Here is a 22,004-nt window from a genome sequence, read left to right on the forward strand (position 1 = left end):
AAAACCTGCTTAGAGGGTCGACGCTCACATCTAATGTCACTGAAACTGGTGCGATTGAATAAGTGAACATACTTCCACCAAACCACCAAAGGACTGATGTGAGCTTGAGACTCGCAGACATCTCACACACATAGAGTTCTCACTGAACCTCACAAGCAGCCTGAGCTCCCGGCTGCTGACCTCACAGTCAAAGGTTCTCAGAACCAGCACTGCAAGGTTCGCTTTTCATTTCACTCCATGTTGGCTCAGGTAGAGGTTTTATCAGCTGAAATGCAATAAATGCATCATACTCGATAATTAAAATGTATTTGTAATACTAGCAGGTTTTAGAGCTTTTGCTTCACATTAGAGTATACACATTTCCTGTCTACAGGTACATTTATAAAGGATAAAGATGTCTCTTTCTAAGCTACTCATCTCCCTTCATCGTGTGTCCTGAAATAACGAAGCCGGTGGGTGGTTGGCCTTTCCTAAATTATCCAGCTTTCATCTCCATACCTGATCGGTCGAGAAATGTCAGAGCAGCTGGCTCCTGTCAGACCAGCAGGCCTTCGAGCTAAACTGGTTCGATTAGTGCTTAGAAATGTCAGGAAATGGCAAGAAAACTAAAATGCAACCAGTCCCAGTAAACTCATTAGTCACTATGAGTAATGATGAAAAAGAGAAAACTGAGTAGATTCCTCATTTGTCAGGATGCTGGACAGCACCACATACATGCACTGAACTGTACATGCAGACATACTGTACAGATGCTGCCCCTTTAGAAAGTAATAGAGACTCGAGATCACATGTCCGCATTTTGCTGATGACAAGCTTAAACGGTGGCTTGGCATGTGCAGATGCACGCGTATCTCATTACCGGGCTGCAGACTTTGTGGCCTGCAGCTGCACGACACCTAGAGGTCAGAGGTGGACAAGACGCGGCAGCAGCTGCTACGCGTCGAGCAGCCGCGGCCTGGAATCTAATGCATTCCCGCTCCACTGTACCTCCGTTCGCCTCAGCTCCGTGGACTTCCCATGATACACACCCAGGCCTCAGACTCTTCCCGGCCGTCAACATGAAGGAAAAATCCATATCTGTCCTCCCTTCCTATGTTTTACGTTGTCGCGGATGGTGTCGCGGCAGCTTACTGCTCTGAGACCTCCAGATAAGGCGGGGGGCACAGATTACCACGGGAATCAGTCCACACCCGCCCTTCATTTTCATCCCCCACCTACTATCATTACCAACTTATGTCGGGGCTCACCTTATACCAGCCTAAGATGGCCTCGCCCACCACCTGCTGGTCTAAGCCAACGCTCCACCAGCAATCCCAGTACAGCAGATGGGACGCGAGGCCTAAAACACTGCTGAACGGCAGGCTTAGAGTCGCTCCTAAGCCGGGACCTTCACCCTCCAGCTGTGTAATCAGACAGCCAAAGTAGGCAGTATTAGAAAGCTAATACCTGATGGTGACACAGAGACATATGTAAGGCCTGAGACAATCTTGGGGTAATCCTTTAATATCAGCAGTATTAACGGATTGCATCCACTCTACTTGGAACGTACAGTACGACGCCAACGACGTCTCCGCTCCCGTTAATACCAGGAGCACATAAGAATGGAGAACTTGGACTCTTGTGTAGACAGAGCCACTTCAGGACCTCACACCCACTGCAGAAATGACCTGATGTCAATGCGCTGCCTCCCCCGGAGGGCGATTCACCGGCTCTGTGCAGAAATCAGATAAATCAACACAATGTGTTGTAGGAATACTGTAACACTCTCTGTGTTTACAGAGCACTGGTACCGTCTGTCAATACTGAGCTCACTGTCAGGGACGGATACTGTCACATTGCTCACATTGCCATAGTTCCTTTTAAAAATAATACAGCAATAATCAGTACAAGGACAAATCAACTGCTGTGTCTATTTTCATTTCATATTTCTTCCATCTCAGCATCTCAGCTCATTGTTTATTCTCACATTAATACAGTATGTACAGTACATAGACTACTGTATGTCCTACATACTGTATAAATATAAAGTATATATATTCTCTGCTTTTTCACATTGCTGTTTTCTGCAGTAACCTACTCTTGAACTGGACCCTATTACTTTCATTATGTTCCACACCCAACTGGAAATATTGACAAAAAAACTTTCCTTTAGACACTAAATAGCATTTCAGAGTAAGTGCTGACTTCTCATTTCATCAAGTCAGAAACATAGCTAAACAATGAGTTGGTGCTGTAGCACGGCGCTGGGCCGGCGTACAGCAGGTTTGCTTTGGGCTGCACATGGAAAGACAAGAGCCGTGTCTGCAGCACAGAACCAATTAGTTCCTCTCCGTGGCCTGTCACCTGGCAGTTTCCTCATCCGCAGTCTGATGGAGGAGCCTCTCCAGCCTGTTCATTCAAACCAATTAGGGTCTGAAGGTATATTACCACACACTCATTACCTGTCTCTCACTGAGCTCTGCTGCAGCTCACCGGTGTGATAAAAGTCTCAGAGTTTTATTCTTTCACATCGTCTCGTCTATTTTGTCGTCCCGTGAGTTTTCTTTGTCATGCTCTGTATACACTTTCATATCTATTTGTCCTCTGCCGTCTCTTCGAGTTACTGTAGACACGGAAGAACTGTGCGCGCAGCCTACAAAAACATTTCACCATCCGCAGACCAACAGAGAGCAGCCTGTGTGCACGCACACATCGGCTTGGAAACGCGTCCCAGTCGGCACAAAGCGGACTGAACTCGGGAGAATCGAAAATATGCACCAAATGAAAAGCACAGTGACATCAAAACGTTCATAAATGCACAGACTCTGGCGTCTCAACTTTTCCTCTCTGCGCTGCCACTCGGAGCCCAACGCTCAGACGCCGGGACGCAAAGAGCGGCGCTCCTCACAGGGAGAGCGTTTGCGTGGTCTTGCTTGAGCTGTCCAAACAGTTTATCTGCGCGAGATGGATGACACATTCGGAACAATCTGGATTCCCACGTTCCCTCTTGCAACACGCTACGGTCTGCGTAACCGTAAACCTCTGAGAAAAGAGCTGTGATTTCAAGTCCACTTTGACTCAGCACGGGGCTGGTTGGAATTCCCCAAACGCTGCCGCTGAAGGAAGAGAAAGAACCATGATTCCAGTTCCAGCTCAGAGGAAAACTGGTTCGCTTTCATGATCATTTCCGTTCATAAGCAGACCTATAATTGGCGTTACATACAGTACTGCAGCGCTGTAGGTCTATTAACAGTGAAACCAGGCTTAATAATTACTGTTCAGTACTCCTACCCCAGGTGCTTGAATAGCCTTTCATTTATTCATAAAGGCAGCGCAGTGTGAGCACTATTAAATCTCTCCTGGGCTGCAGTAACTTGTTGAAAGGTCAACACCCAACTAATAAGAAAAAACAGCATCGATTAACAGGAATTAATGGTCACTTGAACTCTACAGTGAATAGCAGGATGCCTAATTGAGTCCAGATGGAGCAGCCAGCGAGTCCGTTCAGTACAAGGGAGCACATCAGCAATCCTGCTATCCATATTTAAATATTCATTTTAAAATGTATAAATAAAGCTCTTCGTAACTATACCGGCTGGTTGATGCCCACATACAATAACTTGTGTTCCTTCCTGCTCCAGTTTTTTGCTGCAGAACCCGGCTGTGGACAGTAAATTACAGCCACAGCCACATCCCCTCGTTCGGACGGGTTTTTCGGCGAAGCAGCGGGCGCCGTGCAGCCCCGTGGCACACATCGCCCCCAATCCAGGCAAAGCAACAGAGCGCGTCTCAATAAAAGACAAAAAGACACAATAACCATAGAAACGCGGATCACAGCGCTGCTACGGCGCCGCCCTGGACCCCAGACTGGACCCTCAGGTAAACTCCGCTTAGTAATAAATGCAGGCAGGTGGCGGCCAGACACGTCGGTCTCACTGCACAACAGTGTAAAATAAAATGCTGTGTGGACGTTTTGTGCCTCTGGTGAACGTGATTTGGAAATGAGGAGGGTTTTGCAACAGGAATGGAAAAGGAGCATACTTTGGGGTTGGGGAGCGCATTCCCGGACAGAGAGTGTGGCTGAGTGTCTTGCCGTGGTTAATTGGGGGAGTCTGTGGGAAACCCCGACATCTGAAAAGCCCCTCCCAGGAAACCGCACGGCTTCAAGGGAAGGCGGCCATGTTGAATGGGGCTCTTTGTTAGGCGGAACAGAAGATCACTTACGTCCAGTCTGTGGAGCTGTCAACCCAACTATGTGCTGATATCGGAACGTGGCCGCAGCTACAGTCTGATGGCAGGCGGCGGAGGAGGGAACGGGATGGAAGTGAGTCCACTAGTCACAAGGAGGATTTTATCATTTGTAATCAGCCTGTAACTGTCTCAGTCTGAGTCGATTCAAAACTACAACATCCAAAGTGACCTTAACAGCTGGATCAGCACTAAAAGCTTGTGTTCATCACATCATATCAACGATTCTACTATAGCAGGAGAGCATGACCTATACACAAATATTACAGCTCCCAATCTAAGAAATAAACCCTAGCTGCACTTAACCTAGACATGTCTAAGTGATTAATTCAATCACCCAGTGTGAGGATTTGAGTGTCCAGCATGAGCCGGTTGCCTACATAGAAAAGCCCAAACGTGGTGCCAACGCGTTCGCTTCAGGACGGAGGACATCTGTTTTGAGGCATAATGCAGCCAGACAATTACTGCAAACAATAAACACATTTACAGGAATGCACGCACGCACCAATCTCAACAAAGGCGCCGTGTGTTTGCGGGCACATATGCCTGAGCAGCCGGGCGACAGTAATTGGTGACCCGATAAATATTTGTGCGGAACCTCCTCAGCAAGAGAAAACACAAAGCTTTCAGCACTGATGCCTTCAGGCTGCAGAGCAACAGTAATTCTGGGGTGGCGCCGCGTACACGCATGACACCAGCGTTTCAGTGCTGGTAACATCCAAATGCAGAGGCGTGTTGTTTTATCATAACATGTCTAAACAGGGACAAAAACACAAGCTCCTTTCAAACTTTAGGTAACTATGTGTAGTGATCTCGTTCGCTGGATCCGTGTTGTCTGCAGACGATGAATTTAAACTCTAAATTGACTCATTTTAGCATAAATGGAAACAACCTGAGCAGCCGCGCGCAGAGGAGCGCCAGTAAAAATTAAAGAGTCAGGTGTGGTGCAGCGTGAGCCATCTGTTGCTGTGGGAGAAGCTGTGTGGGAATGCAGCCAGTCACTACACACACACACACACGAGCTACACATTAGTAGAAATCAACTATTTTATTTCTGGTCCCGTCTTTTCTCTTGTTGAAATCGCTCATTTTAACAAATTATCGCCACCGACCAAAAGCGGTTATTGAAGGGTTAATCGGTCCAGCGCTGTTCAGCATGTCTTCACTACATCAGTCTCGCACCATTCAGAGACGCAGCGGAGTGTTCTGCTTATCCTCTGCCCCGCCGGAATGTCACGCATAGCGTCCTCTGGATACAGTGGGGGGGCGAGCGCTGCACTTCCTCAAAACTCATTTTCCTGCGTGTCTAGTCCATTCTCCTCTGGGAATGAATTTAAACTGCAGCCACGGCAACAATATGTACCAGCAGCAATAAAAAATAAAAAAAAAAGATCTCCGCTGCTGAAGCAATGAGGCATTTTAATACGATGAGCTGAGATTGTTGTGAGGGGAGCCAGGCCTCCTCTCCCTCGCTGTCTGTCTCTCACTCCCTTTCTGAGAGTTGCGGTTGTTTGAAGTTTGGACTCAACAGGGATTTGGATGATTTAAGGTGAAAAGGAACGGTTAGATGTGCAGACGGGAGGCGCGGGGGCAACAGGAGGGTTGAGCTCTTAAAGTCGGATCATTATCTGTGCCTCCTGTTGCGAAGGGGGCTCCACAGCACCCAGTCACTGGCCTCCAAACTGCCCACATGGGAGAATCACACTAAACACCCAGTCAGGAGCCCATTGTTGTCTCATTGCATATGTGCAGTCAATCTTAATCACTCATAACTCTGCTCTTTCATTAGATCCTGTCCGGGAGCAGCTCGTCCACAGTAAAGTAAACCGTGTTAGAGTAGGTTTCGCCGTCCTGGACTCACAGAGTGACGATCTCCAGACGCACCTGATGTGGATTAAACATCCAGCAGGTCCATAAAACCAGGAAGCACAGCCGCATTTCATCCAGTCCATAACATAAATCCTCTACGCCGACATGTGGCGGCGAAAGATACACGATACCCACGGAGGATATGCAGAGCTCGTCCGCAGCCATTTCCCACAGTTCATTTCCTTTCTTGATGAAAAAACTACGGAGGAGCGTGCTGCATGTGAGGTTCTGACGAGGGGCCTGTGCGAAGGAAATGGGGGAGAAAAGTACCCAAAGAGGGAGCAATAACAGTGAAGAATATCCTCATTAGCCAATTCCTCTTCATTCTCCCAAGCCAATAAATGCCGGCGCTATAATGTGCTCTTAACCCAAGCCTTGACCTACACACAGGAAATACATATTAAATGTCATTTCCATTAAAAATCATTTGGGAAACAATGAGTTTCCTGAGCCAGGGGGAAGAAAATAGTTAAAGGAGCACTCTGGCTTTCATGAATCTAATTAGCATATGAAGACGTATCAGTCTCACTGATAGCAGTAATATCATCTGAGAGGCAGAGTGTCACAGCAGAAAGCGATTCAACGCTTCGTGTCACGGTTAGAAGCCTCCTCAGTTCTCCTTCAATTGGCTTTCGCTGACTTGCCCTGTGAAGTTTCATTAAGATAAACGCGGAAAATTTAGGAGCAGAGGCCTGTCTGGTGGAGCGTGGCCGCTCTTTAACGCTGCCCCCCGGGTCCTGCTCCAGCGCCCGTCTGCCAGTGGACCGGCACCACTAATGGCTCCGCGGCACCGGCCGACCCGACCCAAAGCCGGGACGCACACGGATCAGCTGCCGTCCGTGACCTCTGACCTCTGAATCTGCAGCACAGTCTCAACGCCCTCTTGGTGAACCACGATCACTTGCATTTGGGCACTTGAAGCGAGACGAGTCGCTGTCCTGCGGCCCTGCATGGAGATGAAAGTGGACGACCAAGGTGTCTCCCCGCTTCCACAGCAGTCGAATCCAAAGCGTTCACAGGTTCATTCGGTTTCTGCTCCCATTGACTCCTGCACAGCTCTGGCAGCTCATTGCTGGGGCTTGCATTCCTTTACAAGGCAAAACAAATAACCACAGACTCCATATTTATTGAACAAGCACCGAGAACAAAGGTTGTCAATGTGACCGTAAATATTTCTAGTGCAAATGCTCACAGCTAGAATAACAGTAAAATATAAAAAAGAGTTTAGGAAAAAGCAGCTCAGCTGTGCAAACACTGCAATTAAGATGGTTCATAATACCTGTGAGCCAATTAGCAGCATTTATTCACAGCTCATACAGTTTATATTAGTCACCCCTAACCTTTGCTTTTCAATAATTTTTAATTATTACAAATCCAATATAAAATTGGTAATACACGTTTTCATTTACACTTCATTTTAGCTGGGTTCTATGCAAATGAATGCGAAACGATCTCAGATGAGGGACTCCGTCGCCGCCGTCTGCATCCTCTCTGCAACCTGAGATTGATTCCTCCACCCACCAGCGCCTGCGTTCTCATGTGGCGTCCGCCGCGATTGGCTCTTCCACCGGAGGAAGTCCAGCGAGGAAGAGGAAGACGGTGGGAGAAACGGCGAGGGCGCGAGGGGCCGCTTTGCTCTGGCTATTGTTTGGACACAGTTCCTCTCACGCTGCATTGACCACAGACAGGGCGCGGCTGATCGAGGCCAGGCAGGGGATACGTGGGGGGGGGGGGCACGCTGCATACCTTCTCTGCATGCGGACAGCGAGCAGGAAAGCGGGTGGTCCCCGGAGAGGCCGGAGAGGAAAAGAGAGCGAGCGGGAGCGGGTGAGAGCTCGCCCCCGTTGTTTCTCGCTGCGTTCCCAGCCCCGCGCATGTAAACGATGAAGTAATGAGAGACCCGAGGCCTCTGACAAACTGAGGCCAGATGGGGAGAGGATTCTTCCCCACAATTACTCTGCAGCACAACGCATTAGAGCAGCACTGAGGAGAACCTCTCGTCAGTTCATCACTTTTTTTTTTTTTTTTTTTTTTTACCACACACTGTTTCTCTCAGTGAAAACATCTTAGTATACAGCTATGTCTCAATTATGTCAGAGCTGAAACAAGCTGATTTTGGGAGTAGAACGTTGTTTTAATTCCCACACAAACTAGACGGGTAAAAGATCATGTTGTTTTTTTCTTTATAAACATAAGCTTTAAGTGTTTCTTTGTTCTCCTTCGAGGCCAGAACTAGTGTAAACACGAATAAAAGCCTCAAGTAACTTAGAGGTCAGAGTCAGGCCACGATGTAAAACCTTGTAAAGCTTTTGGAAAAATTCAACAATGTTATTGGACGTCTGCTTAAATTTGTTCCTGGAAATGAACAATGACGCACGCCTGTCGCTACAAAGAAGGAGCCGCTCACAGATTCAAACGCTGCAGTTACCATTAGGTTCTGGATCATCACACAGCGGCATTCTTTAGGTTCGCGCCACAGTTCAGCGTTAAGCTCCCTGTTTCATCCCCACAGCTCAGGTTTGATTTCCTTGGATTTCTATCAAAGAACGAGTTATCGAAGGCATTTGTCTGTCGAACGCTGATTAATGTGCTGGGTGAGGTTAATCTGTGTGTCAACACTGGGCGTCATCCAATGACGTGGCACCAGTCACAGAGTGACTTCCATCAGCCTTGACTTGTGAAATGACTCCTCTCATGCTGCACTGCTGCGGATCTAAGCTGCGATCTAAACCGAGGGACATCGCTTCTTCTGGACAAACAAAAAGAAAACAACAAACAGAACATTTACACGGATAATTGCTTTTCCCCCTTCATGCCGAGGACGTGGTTCCTCCTGCTCCGAGCCGCCGGCGGACGCCCATACTCCCCATGCTGCATGAGTCACAGACAGCTGCCTCACGGTTGTGTTTTACACAGCTTTATGGATTAGCACAGGCACATTCCCATGAGCCCGTGATGAGCACTTTCTCACCAGCGGACTGCAGGGCGCCGATCCACCAGCAGCATAAATAATTTAACATCCCATAAGGTTAGCGCATTGATTTCAGAGGACAAAATGTTTTCACGCAGCTTCTGTTGTCGTGAACAAATTGAATTGTGTGTGTTTTTTATCCTCGTAGGTTAGAGACGGACATCACATATGGCAGCGATTGACTCGCTCAGCATCATTTAGGAATGATGAACAAGGCCTTGACATCAGCGTGATGGATTAAGAAGAGTGGGTGTCGTCACCTCAACAACGAATGCATTACTGTCACCGGTTTGAGCCAAACGAGGCAGGTCATTTATTACAGTCAGCCACTGACTATGCACAAAAATAAAGGTGAGTTGCACAAAGTCCCCGTGCAGAAAGATTCCCGGAGGATAAATCCGTGAGCTCCAGCCAACATTTCTCAGGCTAATGATGCTACCTGGGAAGTGAAAGGCTTCAACCTGGAGGGAAGAATCCACGCGACCTCACCTGGATGACCGCGAAAAAGCAGATCAGCGCTGATGCAGGTCTGCTGAACAAAAGCTTTGGCCGATGGCGAGTAGGTTTATAGCCTTCACCGACATCTGTCACAGATGCTGCTGGGGCTCCGCGGGGAGCTGCAGAGGAACACACGCCTACAGAGCATTTAATCTGCCTAAGCCACTGGACGCTGACGCCGGCTCATCGCTCACACACCAACCCTCCAACCCCCGAGACCCCGGAGCCCAACCACGCAACTTCCAACCTCAAAATGCCCTGAGGCTGAGCGGGTTCCAGGCTCGTCCTTCTGTTTGTCCGGGTTTGGTTTGATGCGGGCCGGCCGCTGCAAACAGGAAGCGTGACATCAGCGGCCTGACATCCAGGAATGTGGGAATGTCGGAGCGCTTGTTAACGCTGGGGGAGAGGAGCGGAGCCAGAGCAGGACGGACACATCACATACAGTAACTCTGAAGAGTCGAGGCCGCATTCATACTGACTTTAGCCCTGTGTCAAAACACTAGTCTGTCACTCTGACCCTATTGACCTATTATGTACTTTATTGTAAAATAAGTGCTTTGCAGAGCAACCATAAGCTTGTTTACATCCCTTCCTGCAATACTAAAACCACTGCACCTATCTTACACATATTATTTTGTTATTCAAAACAGACGTCCTGGATTGCGGTCCCTGAAACATCAAACCTCCAACATCCAGGAGTCGCTCTGAACACCTGCAAAGAACAACCTCACACATCTGCCAAACACTACCTCCTCAAATGCTGCCGTTACTCCACTAAGCTCATTGGCCAAAGCTTCCACCTGTAGCTTAAGTCCTCCTTAAGTCAGAGAAGTAGGTTTCACTGTTGCACCAGAACCAGACGAACGTAAAAGTACAGTGATGAGCTCCACATACAGTACTTCCTAAATCTCTCTTTCCATCAGAACCTTCCTGCCTGGTAAAAGTCCACGTCCCCACAGACCCCAAGCCGCCTGACAACATCATTATCACCGTGCGTGAAATTAACGGAGTGCTCCTTTAATTGCATTGTGTGAATGATAACGTTGTCATTCATCGGGTCATTTCTGAGACAACGCTGAATATGCACCGCGTCCAACAAGTACATCAAAATTGACATTTCCCACACGTCGGCCTCGAACGCCAGCGGCCGATCGGAGGAAATCACCTGCCGCTGATCTCCACCGACAGCGAACCCGTCATTGGGCACTGACAGCGGGCTGTGATCTCAGTAGCCCACAGGCCTCTGCAAGCATCCAAGTCAAATGCAGAGCACAGACACCCGGAGGCCGAGGAACCGGAGAACACCAGCTCTGTTCTTCTGTGGCCTCTTCAGCGCCAGCATCCACGCGTTCTGTGCACTACAGCGCACGCAGCCGCTGAGAAGTTCAGTCTATGCTGTCGTCCTGGTCTCTTAAAGTTGCAGGGCAACAACACAGATTTGCACTTTCACTGGTTTCAAACTAAATAGAACTCATTGATAACGAGTACAACATTTTAGACACATGATATTTTACCCAAATGTGTAATGTTTATTATACACAGGCCGCAGAAAGAGGTAAAAATAATACATATCAAGGCAGTTATTCTAAAACTAGCGAAACCACAGCCTCTTCTGGAGCTTATTCCTCATTCGCCACTTATTCCTCCCAGCTAAGTAACGGTGCCATGGTGTCACCAGCTGCCGTCAGAGATGTTGGCGCACGGTCCCGGGGCCCGAAGCACAGTTTAAGACCGGCTGCCAGATCCAGGGAGAGAGGAGCGCAGCCGCCAGAGCTGGAGGGGCCGCGGCCCCAGAGGAGCCCAGCTGCTGCCTGGGAAAGCGCCGCCAGAGCGGCTCGGCCCACGCTCTCTAACCCCAGCCCCTCCTGTCTAAGAGCAGCACCGCGTCCGTTCTGCTGTCACTCGGATCGCAGTTTGGGGAAAAGATTTTTCAACAGAGACCGGAGGAATTGTATTAGTCACCCAGCTGCGCATTCCATGAATATTTCCCACTGTTGATCCGAAAGCAGTCACACGCGCCCGGGCTCTCGAGCCCCACACACGCTCATGCACGCGCCGCGACACTCACCCCGGTAGTGGAGGCTGCCGCCGTGGTGATTGTGCTGGAGGTGGTTCTCCAGGGCGGGGGGGCTGCTGGCACCCAGCTCTGCCAGCCGGCGGCTGGTGGCGGAGAGCTCGGAGCGGAGGTTGGTCACTTCCTGGCTGGCAGACTGGATGGCCCCATCGATCCTCTGTGCCAGCTGCTTGTTGTCGTCCATCATTTTAAGGATTTTCCCCTGAGGACCAAATCCACACAGAGCAGCATGGTGTCAAGTGGAGCATCTGAGGAGGTGAAGCTAGAACTCTTTCCTCCTCCTTTTAACCCTGTCTTCTGCTTCTCCTCCTGCTCCTGTGTTTCTTCTCTCACAGTTTAGTTTGCACATATATGTGTATTTGGGGGAAGAAGAAAAAAGAAAAAAAAAGAAAAAGCACACGCCGGTTCCTCTTCCGTTCTCCGCTGCAGAGCCCAGAGATGATAGGTACCTGTTACTGCACAGAGAGTAACATCTGTGGCAAAGCACTACGCTGAGTGTGAGCGGACGACGAGGGCGAGGAGGACGGAGAGAGGGTGGTGGAAGCGCGGGCGAGAGACGCGGAGGGAGAGAGGGGAGAGAAGAGAGGGCGAGGAGAGAGAGCTGCAGCCCAAGCAGGCGCGGGGTGAAGCGAGTGCTCCCGCTGAGGAGAATGCGCTGTGAGCAGCTGCTCTCAGCGAGGACCCAGCGCACACTGAGATGACATGCAGCCTTTTAAATGGACCGTACCATGTGCCGGACGACCGGGGGGAGAGGTTGGGGAGGAGAGACGGGGGGGGGGGGGCTGAGCTGTTCTCCGGCAACTCTCTAACTACGGCGCGTTGCGTGTCGCGCGCCCCGCGGAGCCTGCGACGAGTTAGCGATCGGCTCCGAGGAACGGGGCGAGTGCACAGTTCTCTCCCCGCTTGTTCCTGGCAGCGGCGTCCAACCCTTTGACGAGCACTCGTAAAAGCCTCGATGTCTTTTCACTCCCGCTCCCCTTCCTCCCGCTCGCTCACACACCCACGGGGCTTTGTCGCTCCCACCCCCTCTTTTTCATTCCATTATATATTCATTTCTTTGTCCTGGGAAGCTCACCCCCACATCGATGGGGGGGGGGGCTCCGGGCGCCCAATGGGAAAACATTTCATCTCCCAGAGCAAACTTTGCAGAGGACGGAGGCGCAGCCCTCTAATGGGCCCAACACAAAGCCGAGGGGCCCGGGAATGACAGCTGAGATGTGGTGAAACACTGCGGAGCTGTACTTTGGTAAAAAACACTTGGATTATGGTTAGTTTCTACTTAGGGCAAACACACTGTAACCGCTGCCGTCGGTTCGTACTGCAGCAAAACGTCATCTCCCAGACAAATAGTATACAAATAATATACTGCAGCACTGCTAATACACAAAGTCTACAACTCCGTTTGACACCTCACTTCCCAGAGCATTAAAAGCACATCCTATCTGTGGCAGGAAACCTGGGCAGATGAGGGATGCGCGGCCGAGGCCCCGTCGTCTGAGGCGCAGGCGAGAACGGCATCGGGCTCATTGGCATTCACTGACAGAGGAGGACGACCAAAGGCCGCGACGCGAGCATGAGACTGACAACACAATCATACACAATTTGCTAGTTACACCGGTTGCGTGTTTAACGCAGCGTGAGCTACGGTGAAGGCGACGGCGGCGGCACCGATAACATCTGTGTGTGACGACGCAGACGCCCAGAGACGAGGCGGAAACGATTAGTCAAGAAGCGACGTCGTGTGTCTACACAATCATCACGACAGGGCTGATGTTTTACACATCCATTAACGTTTACAGCTCACATTGGTTATTAGTCCTGCAGCCTCATATATCAAAACATTTTAAACGAGCAGATGGTGCGATCACACTGTAGATTCCAGTCTGAGCGTGTTTAAACTGCACCAGTTCAAACAGAGCTTCTATTGTTTGACTCCACTGCCCAACTCACAACCAACAGATGACAAACAACGGATCCGCACCCGCGCTGGTGCTGATGTTTGATCCCATCACATGTTGGCAGATCGTTATCACCGTCTAGACAGTCACAGCGCTGTCCCCGGTCCGTGCGCTGGGCCGGCAAAGGATAATGCACCCCGTCCTGTGACCCGGGGCGGGAACCAGGGTCATCGCCGCAGAGGCTCATGATTCTAACGTAGCCGGTTCTGGTCTTTCTTCACACGGAACCATCACCACAGTCCTCGTTGAGCTGCACTGTGGGAAAACATCGGCTGAGGAATGTGAGGAAATGAGTGACTTTCACGGTCAGGGGTCGGGAGATGTCCCAGATACACGTCAACAAGCAACACTTGAACGCGTAACTGTTGTGGGTTCAAACGCACACAAGCTCCTCCGCCGTCTCCACAACTGGTCTGGACCTCGGACCAGTGCGGACAATTCACCAAGTGAAATGAGCTCCTCTCCCACCGGCGCCTCCGTGGACTCAGACTTGTGCTTGTTTTGTTAGCTTGCTCGCTGGGTTGATGCTATTAATGGGAAGTTTAATTAACTGTGCCAAGAGTGTGTAGCTAAAAAGAGGTATTGATAAACAGTCACCGTGACCGTCTGCCTCGGTTAATTGAATATCGACTAATCCTCCACACACTGGAACGCTTTCCATTTTTTCCAAATAGCAGAGTGACATAATGCCCTGCTCAACTATTTATACAGGTCACAACAGGAGTCTGGGGAGAATGTCCACTCCTCTCTATCGGCTGACTGGTGTCCATCACATGGCATTTAATCACATGTTTACTATGCTATACTCCTGTAAAGGCATGTTTGAGCTGCAGGAAGTGGGTCAAGGACCAACAGTGCAGACTTATTTTCAGTGAGGACACTTGGACAGAATCGAGGACTCTTTAAATCATACGCGCGGCACAAGCCATTGTTTGCAGGTGGAGTTCAAGGAAAATCCCGAGAGTCAACACACGTCAGTGAGTAGTATTAGTAGTAGGACTGATGCTCAGACCAGGAGGATGAGGATTATCCACTAACTTGGTCCCTGCTCCACTATCGTTATCAGTTAGAAAAACAGTAACAAGTGAGGCGTCAGTTCAGACGTCTGCAAAATATATATATTGGAGCTGCTGAATTTCTATATCTCAGTGTCAAAGTGTCTGTTGGGAACAGAAACATGACTTCAGGCTTCAGGATAATAACAGCCGAGTCAGCACGTAGCAAACGAACACCACGGAGTACAGGAGTGTGGTCTTCCTTTTCCGTAGCAGGCAGGTTAACGTCACATGAGGCCGTTCGCCATCGCTGCGTCTCGTGTGTGGGAGAAACAGGAACACGTGACGCGGGGAGGAAGAAAAGACGGGGAGACGGAAAAAGTCCTCATCCCAGTGTTTGCTGCGCCGCTAACGACCGCCTTCTTTCAGCAAATGTCACAAACAAGACACTTGAGGCAGAACTGGCCTTTGTTGGACGCCGCCACTTCACCACAGCAATCAGGAATCACTGACACATCGATGCGACGGCGGGCGCTTCTGTTTCACGTGAAAACACATGTTATCGGGATAATTACAGTCACAGGAAAGTGCGTATAAAACACATCATTTGGCAACAAGTAAACAGAGAAATGACTGATGTAAACTACAGACATTGGAGCTTCTGTCGTGTACATTGACCGATCACCCAGAATGCAGATTTACCGAATGCAAATGTCACAGTTGGAGGAAAACTGGCTATTTATGTCTGTGCGAGTGGCGGAGAGAGAAAGACGTTGGCCCCGAGTGAACAGAGGGGCATTGATGGAGAAACAGCGGATGGCAGCGAGCGGAAACCCAACTCCTCTTTGTCTCCATCGCTCCTCTCTTTACGCTTCACGTTTCAAAATGACCAATGCATCACATTTGCATTGCTGCATTTCCGTGGCTGTCGCTCTCCAGCGCACCTGTCTCCAGCCCATCCCATCAGCCTGATGTCATTATGTTTACTAGAGGGTGCGACTAAGTGCTCATTCACGCCAGCACCAGGCTGCTCCGGCTGCCCAACAGTAACAAACAGCGGCTTCTTTCCGTGGCGGAGGCTAAAGTGTGATCCCTGATGCTCTGGTCTATGAAGGCTCAGATAAGACCTGGAGAGAAGCACTTATCTGCTGTCACACTGGGCCCAGATCCTCACCGGGTTCCGCTCCGACGCCTCGCAGCCATGTCCCTCTGCCGCGCGTGAGAGCGTGACAGTAATAAACAGCTCGACAGCGGCTCATCCTGGAGATAACAGTCAACAGGGCGGCGGGTGAGATGCGGTGCCAGAGGCCTTGATGAGTATGAAGATAGAGCCTTGTCTGCAGGACTCTGGGGAGTCGGAGGGAGATGGGAGTTTGACTTTAATGAACTTGAAGACCTCTGGGCAGAAAACACGCGCCTCGTGATGGAGAGCACAACTTCACAAAGTCGCACCAGGTCCATTCCTGCTCTGCACGGAGGCTGTTCTGCTTCTAGGATCATTTCCCCTCAATCTCACTCCTGCTCCCTGCTGGATGTTTCCTTTCATCGCATCCTCTCCCACCGGTCCCTGGAATCCATCGCAGGGCTTCGGCCCATTGCGTCCACTCTGTCCCACTATCTCCTTGTTTGATGCTCGAATATGTTGAGCGTTGAGCCTCACCTCATTGTTCCTCGTTCTCCTCTGGACGAGGCATAAATGCACGGGGACTCTGAGCAGATGACAAACGTTCCACTGCAGCTTGGAAGGCGGTGAGACAGAGAGCTGACAGTGTCGTAATGACTAACATAATTAAAATGTCATTCGAATGAATCCGAGTGACACGGAACATGTGGCGGCACCTTCATCATAGCCTTAATATTGGACAGGAACAGCTACAGGTTATATGTAACTATCGACCAGCTGTCCTCGAGGAACGCTGAGAACATATCGCTCAGGGAAAAACACACGGGAGCCTCAGGTATTACTGAGCCTCCTTCCATCCATCTCACCGCCTTTCCTTTTCTCAGAGTGACTTTTAGAGGGCAAGGGCAGTGGAAATCACCCCCACGTAGCCGCCCCGGTTGATTTATGGTATAGGTATTTATTGGCTGATCACGACACCGGGCTGAGAGCGGGTTGACGGAGGAGGAGCAGCGCCGCGACTCCCCCGAGTGGCACATAATCCAAGAGATTTAGCTTCAGTTCCTCAGATTTACCCTTCGTAAATGGGTGAAGGGGCAACAACGTACAGTAGCAACCAGATGAGAGCGGCCTGGACATTTGTGCATCAGAGGAGACATCGTGCAGGGTTCCTGTAGCGCCGCAGGCAAGTATCTGACAGGCAGGTTAAGGCAGAGAAAGCCGCGCAGCGCTGTGGACACATGAATCCATATCTGTCGGGGAGATGTTTCACTACAGTGTATCGATGAGGTGCTTATCCTGGTTGTTGGCGTGTGTAAAGCCAAGTGAGCAGAGCCTATTGATTAGAAGACACATTTCACTACCATGTGTTTTCACTCAAGCAGACAGTTCCCGTGAACAGCAGCGCTCGAGATCATCAGTCCGTAACAGCAGCTGTACAATCATGAAACACCATGTTTATAAAATTAGACACACAAGTATTTTAAAAGTGCCCAAAAAGTGGAAGTTGCTCTGCAGTGGGAACTACTTTGTCATTTGCTAAAGCTAATACAAGATATAAAAGTCGTTGGAACGCGTTAAAGGAGAAAAGCGCAACAAGAGAAGCGGAGAGGAAGATAAATAAGGCTGCGAAATGGAAGCGCACGGAGTCGACAAGGTTGCAGGCGAACGCGGGAAGTTGCAAAGTCATTTATTATTTTTCAGCATTTATCTGTGCGAGGGAGCAGCCCAGTTATCACGGCGACTAAATTGAAAGACATTCGAGCGTGCAGTAAAGTCAGTAAAAGGAACAATGATGACCGCCACAAACGCTCTCAGTATTCTGGGCTTAGACACACACACACACACACACACACACACACACACACACACACACACACACACACACACACACACACACACACACACACACACACACACACACACACACACACACACACACACACACACACACACACACACACACACACACCTACACAGCGATAGCTCGGTGTGTGCATTAAAATGCAAAAGCAATTAAACGCAAGCCACAACAGTGGTGAAGAAGCGCCAACCTGACAGCAGGACTTTGATTATTTTAATCAGAGCAATATGGCTGAGTCATCCACCAGAAGAACCCAGAACCCAAAGGCTCATTCTCTTATTAGAAGCCTGTGTACGGCTGCAGTCGGAGGCTACCACTGCCTCCTATAGGCTTTAGTGCATATGCAAATGTGTTTAGAGAGACACACTGTGCTGATGAGCTACTTTTGCATTATGTGTTTTATTTAATGGCTGCAGCTTATTCTAATTGTAAATGTATGTGATTTTAAAGCGTTTAATAAGCGGGTTCCTGCAGGAGCGGGGAATTGCATTAATCTGCATGCTAAATGAGTTTGTCTGAAACCAAAACTTGTCTGGCTCAGGGAGCTGAGCTCTTGTAAGGGATTATAACAGGGCATTAATACTAAGATCCATGGAAGGCAAAACAATGTAGTGTTCATTGCGGTTTCTAAAAACTTAGCAAGTGGGCAAACTAATTAGCGGCGTATCGCTTTACAGCACTGCTGCTGAGAAAAACGGATGTGCTGCAGAACACGTGCCCACGCAGACATGTCTCGCTGTGATTATGGTGCCTGGTGTTTAAAGTGTGACATGACTTGTGTGTTTGTTAAAAAATAGAATCTGTTGTTCTGTCTGCCCTTTTGATCCGATCAGGGAGAAATGAGGAGAGTTTGGAGACAAGCGCACAGTGAAATAAAGAGGGAGAGCAGGAAGCAGTGCCTCCTGTGGCTCCAGGCCACGAGCACAGTGTGTTTACTGGGGATGACGATCACAGCGGACCGCGATCCTTCAGAACCGGAGAAACTCATTTCATTACACAGGCTTTTGAAAGTTAATGGTCACTCAGCTTCCCCCCTGAAGAAACACATAAACCACAAATGTCGCAGAGCGACGGAGTGCGATGAAGGCTTGTTTCTCCTAAACACACATTAACACAAATGGATGACATGAGTGTTTACCATGACTTTCCCTGCTAATGTCACACTTAATCTGCGAACTGAACATGAACGAGGGCGTTTTACAGCGTATTTAAAGCCAGATAAATGTTTGCTCTACTGTAAATGTTAAACTCAGCCCACTAAGAAACTTTGCATCAAAGGCATAATCTGACCCGTAGTAGTAGTTTAAGGACACGCATCTCCTCATGGCAACAGTTAAGATAAATTGATTAAAGTTTACCTATTGGGTAAATGCTGAATTTCACAAGTGAAATCCATTCACAGACGCTGTCTTCACCGTGTTCACAAAGCTTTAATCGTCTAAAGCAAACTAAAGGAAGCGGGGGGTGCGATGGATTCCAAGAATTCAGCTCTTCACGGTCAAAATAGCTATTTTCCAAATCAAACATGACTTTGAGGTTCAATTTGCACAGTAAACAAAAAGAATTATTCTATTTCAGGCTGGAAAAAAAAAACTGCTGATCCCTTTTTCACAGGAAGCTACGTTGGTTATTAAAAGGAAAATATAATAATATGAAAATAATAAAATAAAATGTAAATGCTGAGTGTGAGCAAAGAGTTTATTCATTTCTCAGACTGGACATTTACATTTTTATTTTAATATTGCTAAACCTCTGATATGTTGTTCAACAGAAGAACATACTGCAGCTGCTTAAAAGCTACAAATGAGTGACATTAGACCTCAGTACAACTCATATTTGACTATTAATGGGATTTATAAATCATAACATAACACTGAGCATCACCTCGCCTCCAAAACAGACGCAATTAAAGTTATTTTCAAAAGCTGCCTGGCGGTTTACTTCAGGGTGGCGAGAGGACAAGCATCACATTAAAGTATCTTATGTGGAGTTCATTAAAATACCATCTGCTCGGAAAGGAATCACCAGGACTCGTGGCAGAGCGCGGCGCCTCTCCAGGTAATTGTAAAAACTTAAGATTCAGTAATCTGGCAACAGAATTATTAGACGACGCATGATTATGCGAGTTCATAAGCTTTGGGCTGAGATCCCTGGAAACGCAGTGGCGCTGAAGCAGGCGAAGCGCAGTAAGTGGAGCATGGAGGCAGAGCGGAGCCGGCGTCACACTCGAACACATCTACACGGCCAGAACCAGAACCATAGGAGAACGTAAGAGGATTCAGAGCAGCAGCCGAGCCGAGCCGAGCAGTCATAATCATAATCGCACTCATGAATACTAACAAGGCCGGCAAAGAGGAAAATAGCACATTAAGAACATGATTCATTACACAGGAAGATGTAGCGTACACAGCACAATCAACCCAACTGCCTCTGTTTTATTAATAGGCTTAGTGAAAGACTGAATTTGGGTTTTTATGATGAGGATTTGTGTTCGATATTTCTGATGTTCGTTTCCCTGCTGCGCCTCCTCGGCTAATTTTTCTGTTTTAATGTTGGTGGGCTCTTTATGAGTCTCACACTGTGTCTCTGGTCCCCGAGAAGCGAGCAGATGCCGGAAAAAAATGAGCACAGCGAACAATAACATAAACCAGAGCGAGAACCGGGATAAAACACGGGAACGTAAACACTGAGAGACAGTGGCGAGAGAGAACAATGGCGCCGTTTGCAATTTCCTGGTTTTTTTTTTGTTTTTTGCATAATCATGAAACCTGATTTGATCCTCAGTCCAAATCTTCTAAGCTGATAAATCACAAACAGTTATGATCTGTCACGTCTTTATTGGCGGTGCCAATTAGAATGCAGCGAGCTGGTGGAAAAGTCAAGGAAATAGACTGAAGAAGCCTTGTGGAGTGAAACTCCCACCTGGACGACTGAGAACCGGCACCAACACAACGGCAGATGCTTCTAATAACGTGAACCCTCTAAAGCAGAAGCTTCCTGTCGCTGTGAATGAGGTTCATCCATGTTACTGACTTTGGTAAAGATCACATCACAGCACTTTACTGTAGCAAAGATAAACCACCCCGCGCTGTTCCACTGTATTTATACTGGGATCTCCGCTTTGCAGAGTTCATTCAGTTCATTGTGCTTTAGTTTGGAAGCGATTACCCACTTTTTCTCATCCCACTCAGTAAAGCTGCACATCTGCACCAGCCTGACATCACATATCAACTTTCTGGACTTTGCTGTGGCTCAAAGCTTGTATTTACTGTAACTCTCATCTGTTTGATAGGACCTCACTTTACAAATGCTACTTAAGAGGGGACCTTTGTTATGTCCACATTCCTGTCCTTTGTCGTATTCCGTTCTTAAGCTATAAGTATAAGTGAATGTTTTTTAACTGGCCGGGTTATTTTTTTAGGTCATTCAACAGATTCCAGATGTCAAACTAATTCAGGCAAATTGATGAAACAACAAAAGGAAACACAGCAAAGTCAGTTGGGTTCCAGCTTTTTGACGTATGTTGGTGGAGAACTGTGTAACGACCACTGGGTGCTGTACAGGGAGCAGCACGTTGATTGAATGTGTCTGGACTGATGAGACGGACGCAACGAGGGGCTGAGGGTCTAATACTGAGCAGCGGCACTGATGAACGGTGCTCCGTGACACAGAGCTCCTCAGGGCCTGGTTTACTGCGAGAATTACAGGCGGACCACTTCCCTCCATGACCGGACCGCTGCAGATCACAAGCCTGTCAAGCAGAACCTCATGGAAAATGTGGAATATGAACATACGGTAGTCATCTTGTGTCTTAGTTATAGATTAAATGTGTAAATCCATCCACCAACATCAGGCCATTATCAATCAAAGTGTCAGAGGCGCAGCAAATCAAAACGCTTGATGTGTGTGTGTGTGACGCTTAAATAACGGAGCTGTGTGAAGTCGCTCCGGGCCGACGCCCACCTGGCCCGACTCCTCGGAACCGTCGCTCCTGGCAGAAAACCAGGTAGAAGGGAGACATTTACACGTCCCGCACCACCTCCCAAGCTGTGGAGGCCGGGAGCATTTAAATCTCCTCCGAGGTCAACGGGGGACGCGGCGGCTTCGATAGCAACGATCCCATCTTTGGTGTCTCGCCTCCGTGGACAAATAACTGTGTTCAGGCTGATTTGACACGTGGAGGAAAAACAACGCCGGCCCGTGTCACAGCCGTGTCCCCACTGGTGCACAGGAGCTGATGGGTTCCGATGGATTATTCAGGTTCCGGCGGTGCCGAGGCGACTCCGGCAGCGGCAGCAGAGCTAAAAGCTACGTGACGACGCAACGGACGTGTTTGTGTTTTCTTTTCCCGCAAATGAGTCAAAGCAGTAGGAGCTCTAAGGCCTCGCACGTCTGCTGTGAAGCTCTCTCCAGGAACTTGAAGCTCTC

The 22,004-nt window shown here is 48.8% G+C and overlaps 1 protein-coding gene across 3 annotated transcripts in view; it reads right to left on the reverse strand.

Annotated features, from left to right (window-relative positions):
• kaznb (kazrin, periplakin interacting protein b) overlaps window positions 1-22,004 on the reverse strand; it is a 62,660-nt gene that overhangs the window by 24,726 nt on the left and 15,930 nt on the right. For all 3 annotated transcript variants that reach the window (XR_003786016.3, XM_029151763.3, XM_029151764.3), the window contains exon 4: window positions 11,634-11,841. Coding sequence is in view for 2 of the 3 variants with exons in the window: in XM_029151763.3 (XP_029007596.1) it covers window positions 11,634-11,841 (208 nt within the window). In the remaining variant the exon portion in view is untranslated. The remainder of the gene's footprint in view (window positions 1-11,633; window positions 11,842-22,004) is intronic.

Source organism: Betta splendens, chromosome 5 (genome assembly GCF_900634795.4).
Source record: "Betta splendens chromosome 5, fBetSpl5.4, whole genome shotgun sequence".
NCBI classification, from domain to species: domain Eukaryota; kingdom Metazoa; phylum Chordata; class Actinopteri; order Anabantiformes; family Osphronemidae; genus Betta; species Betta splendens.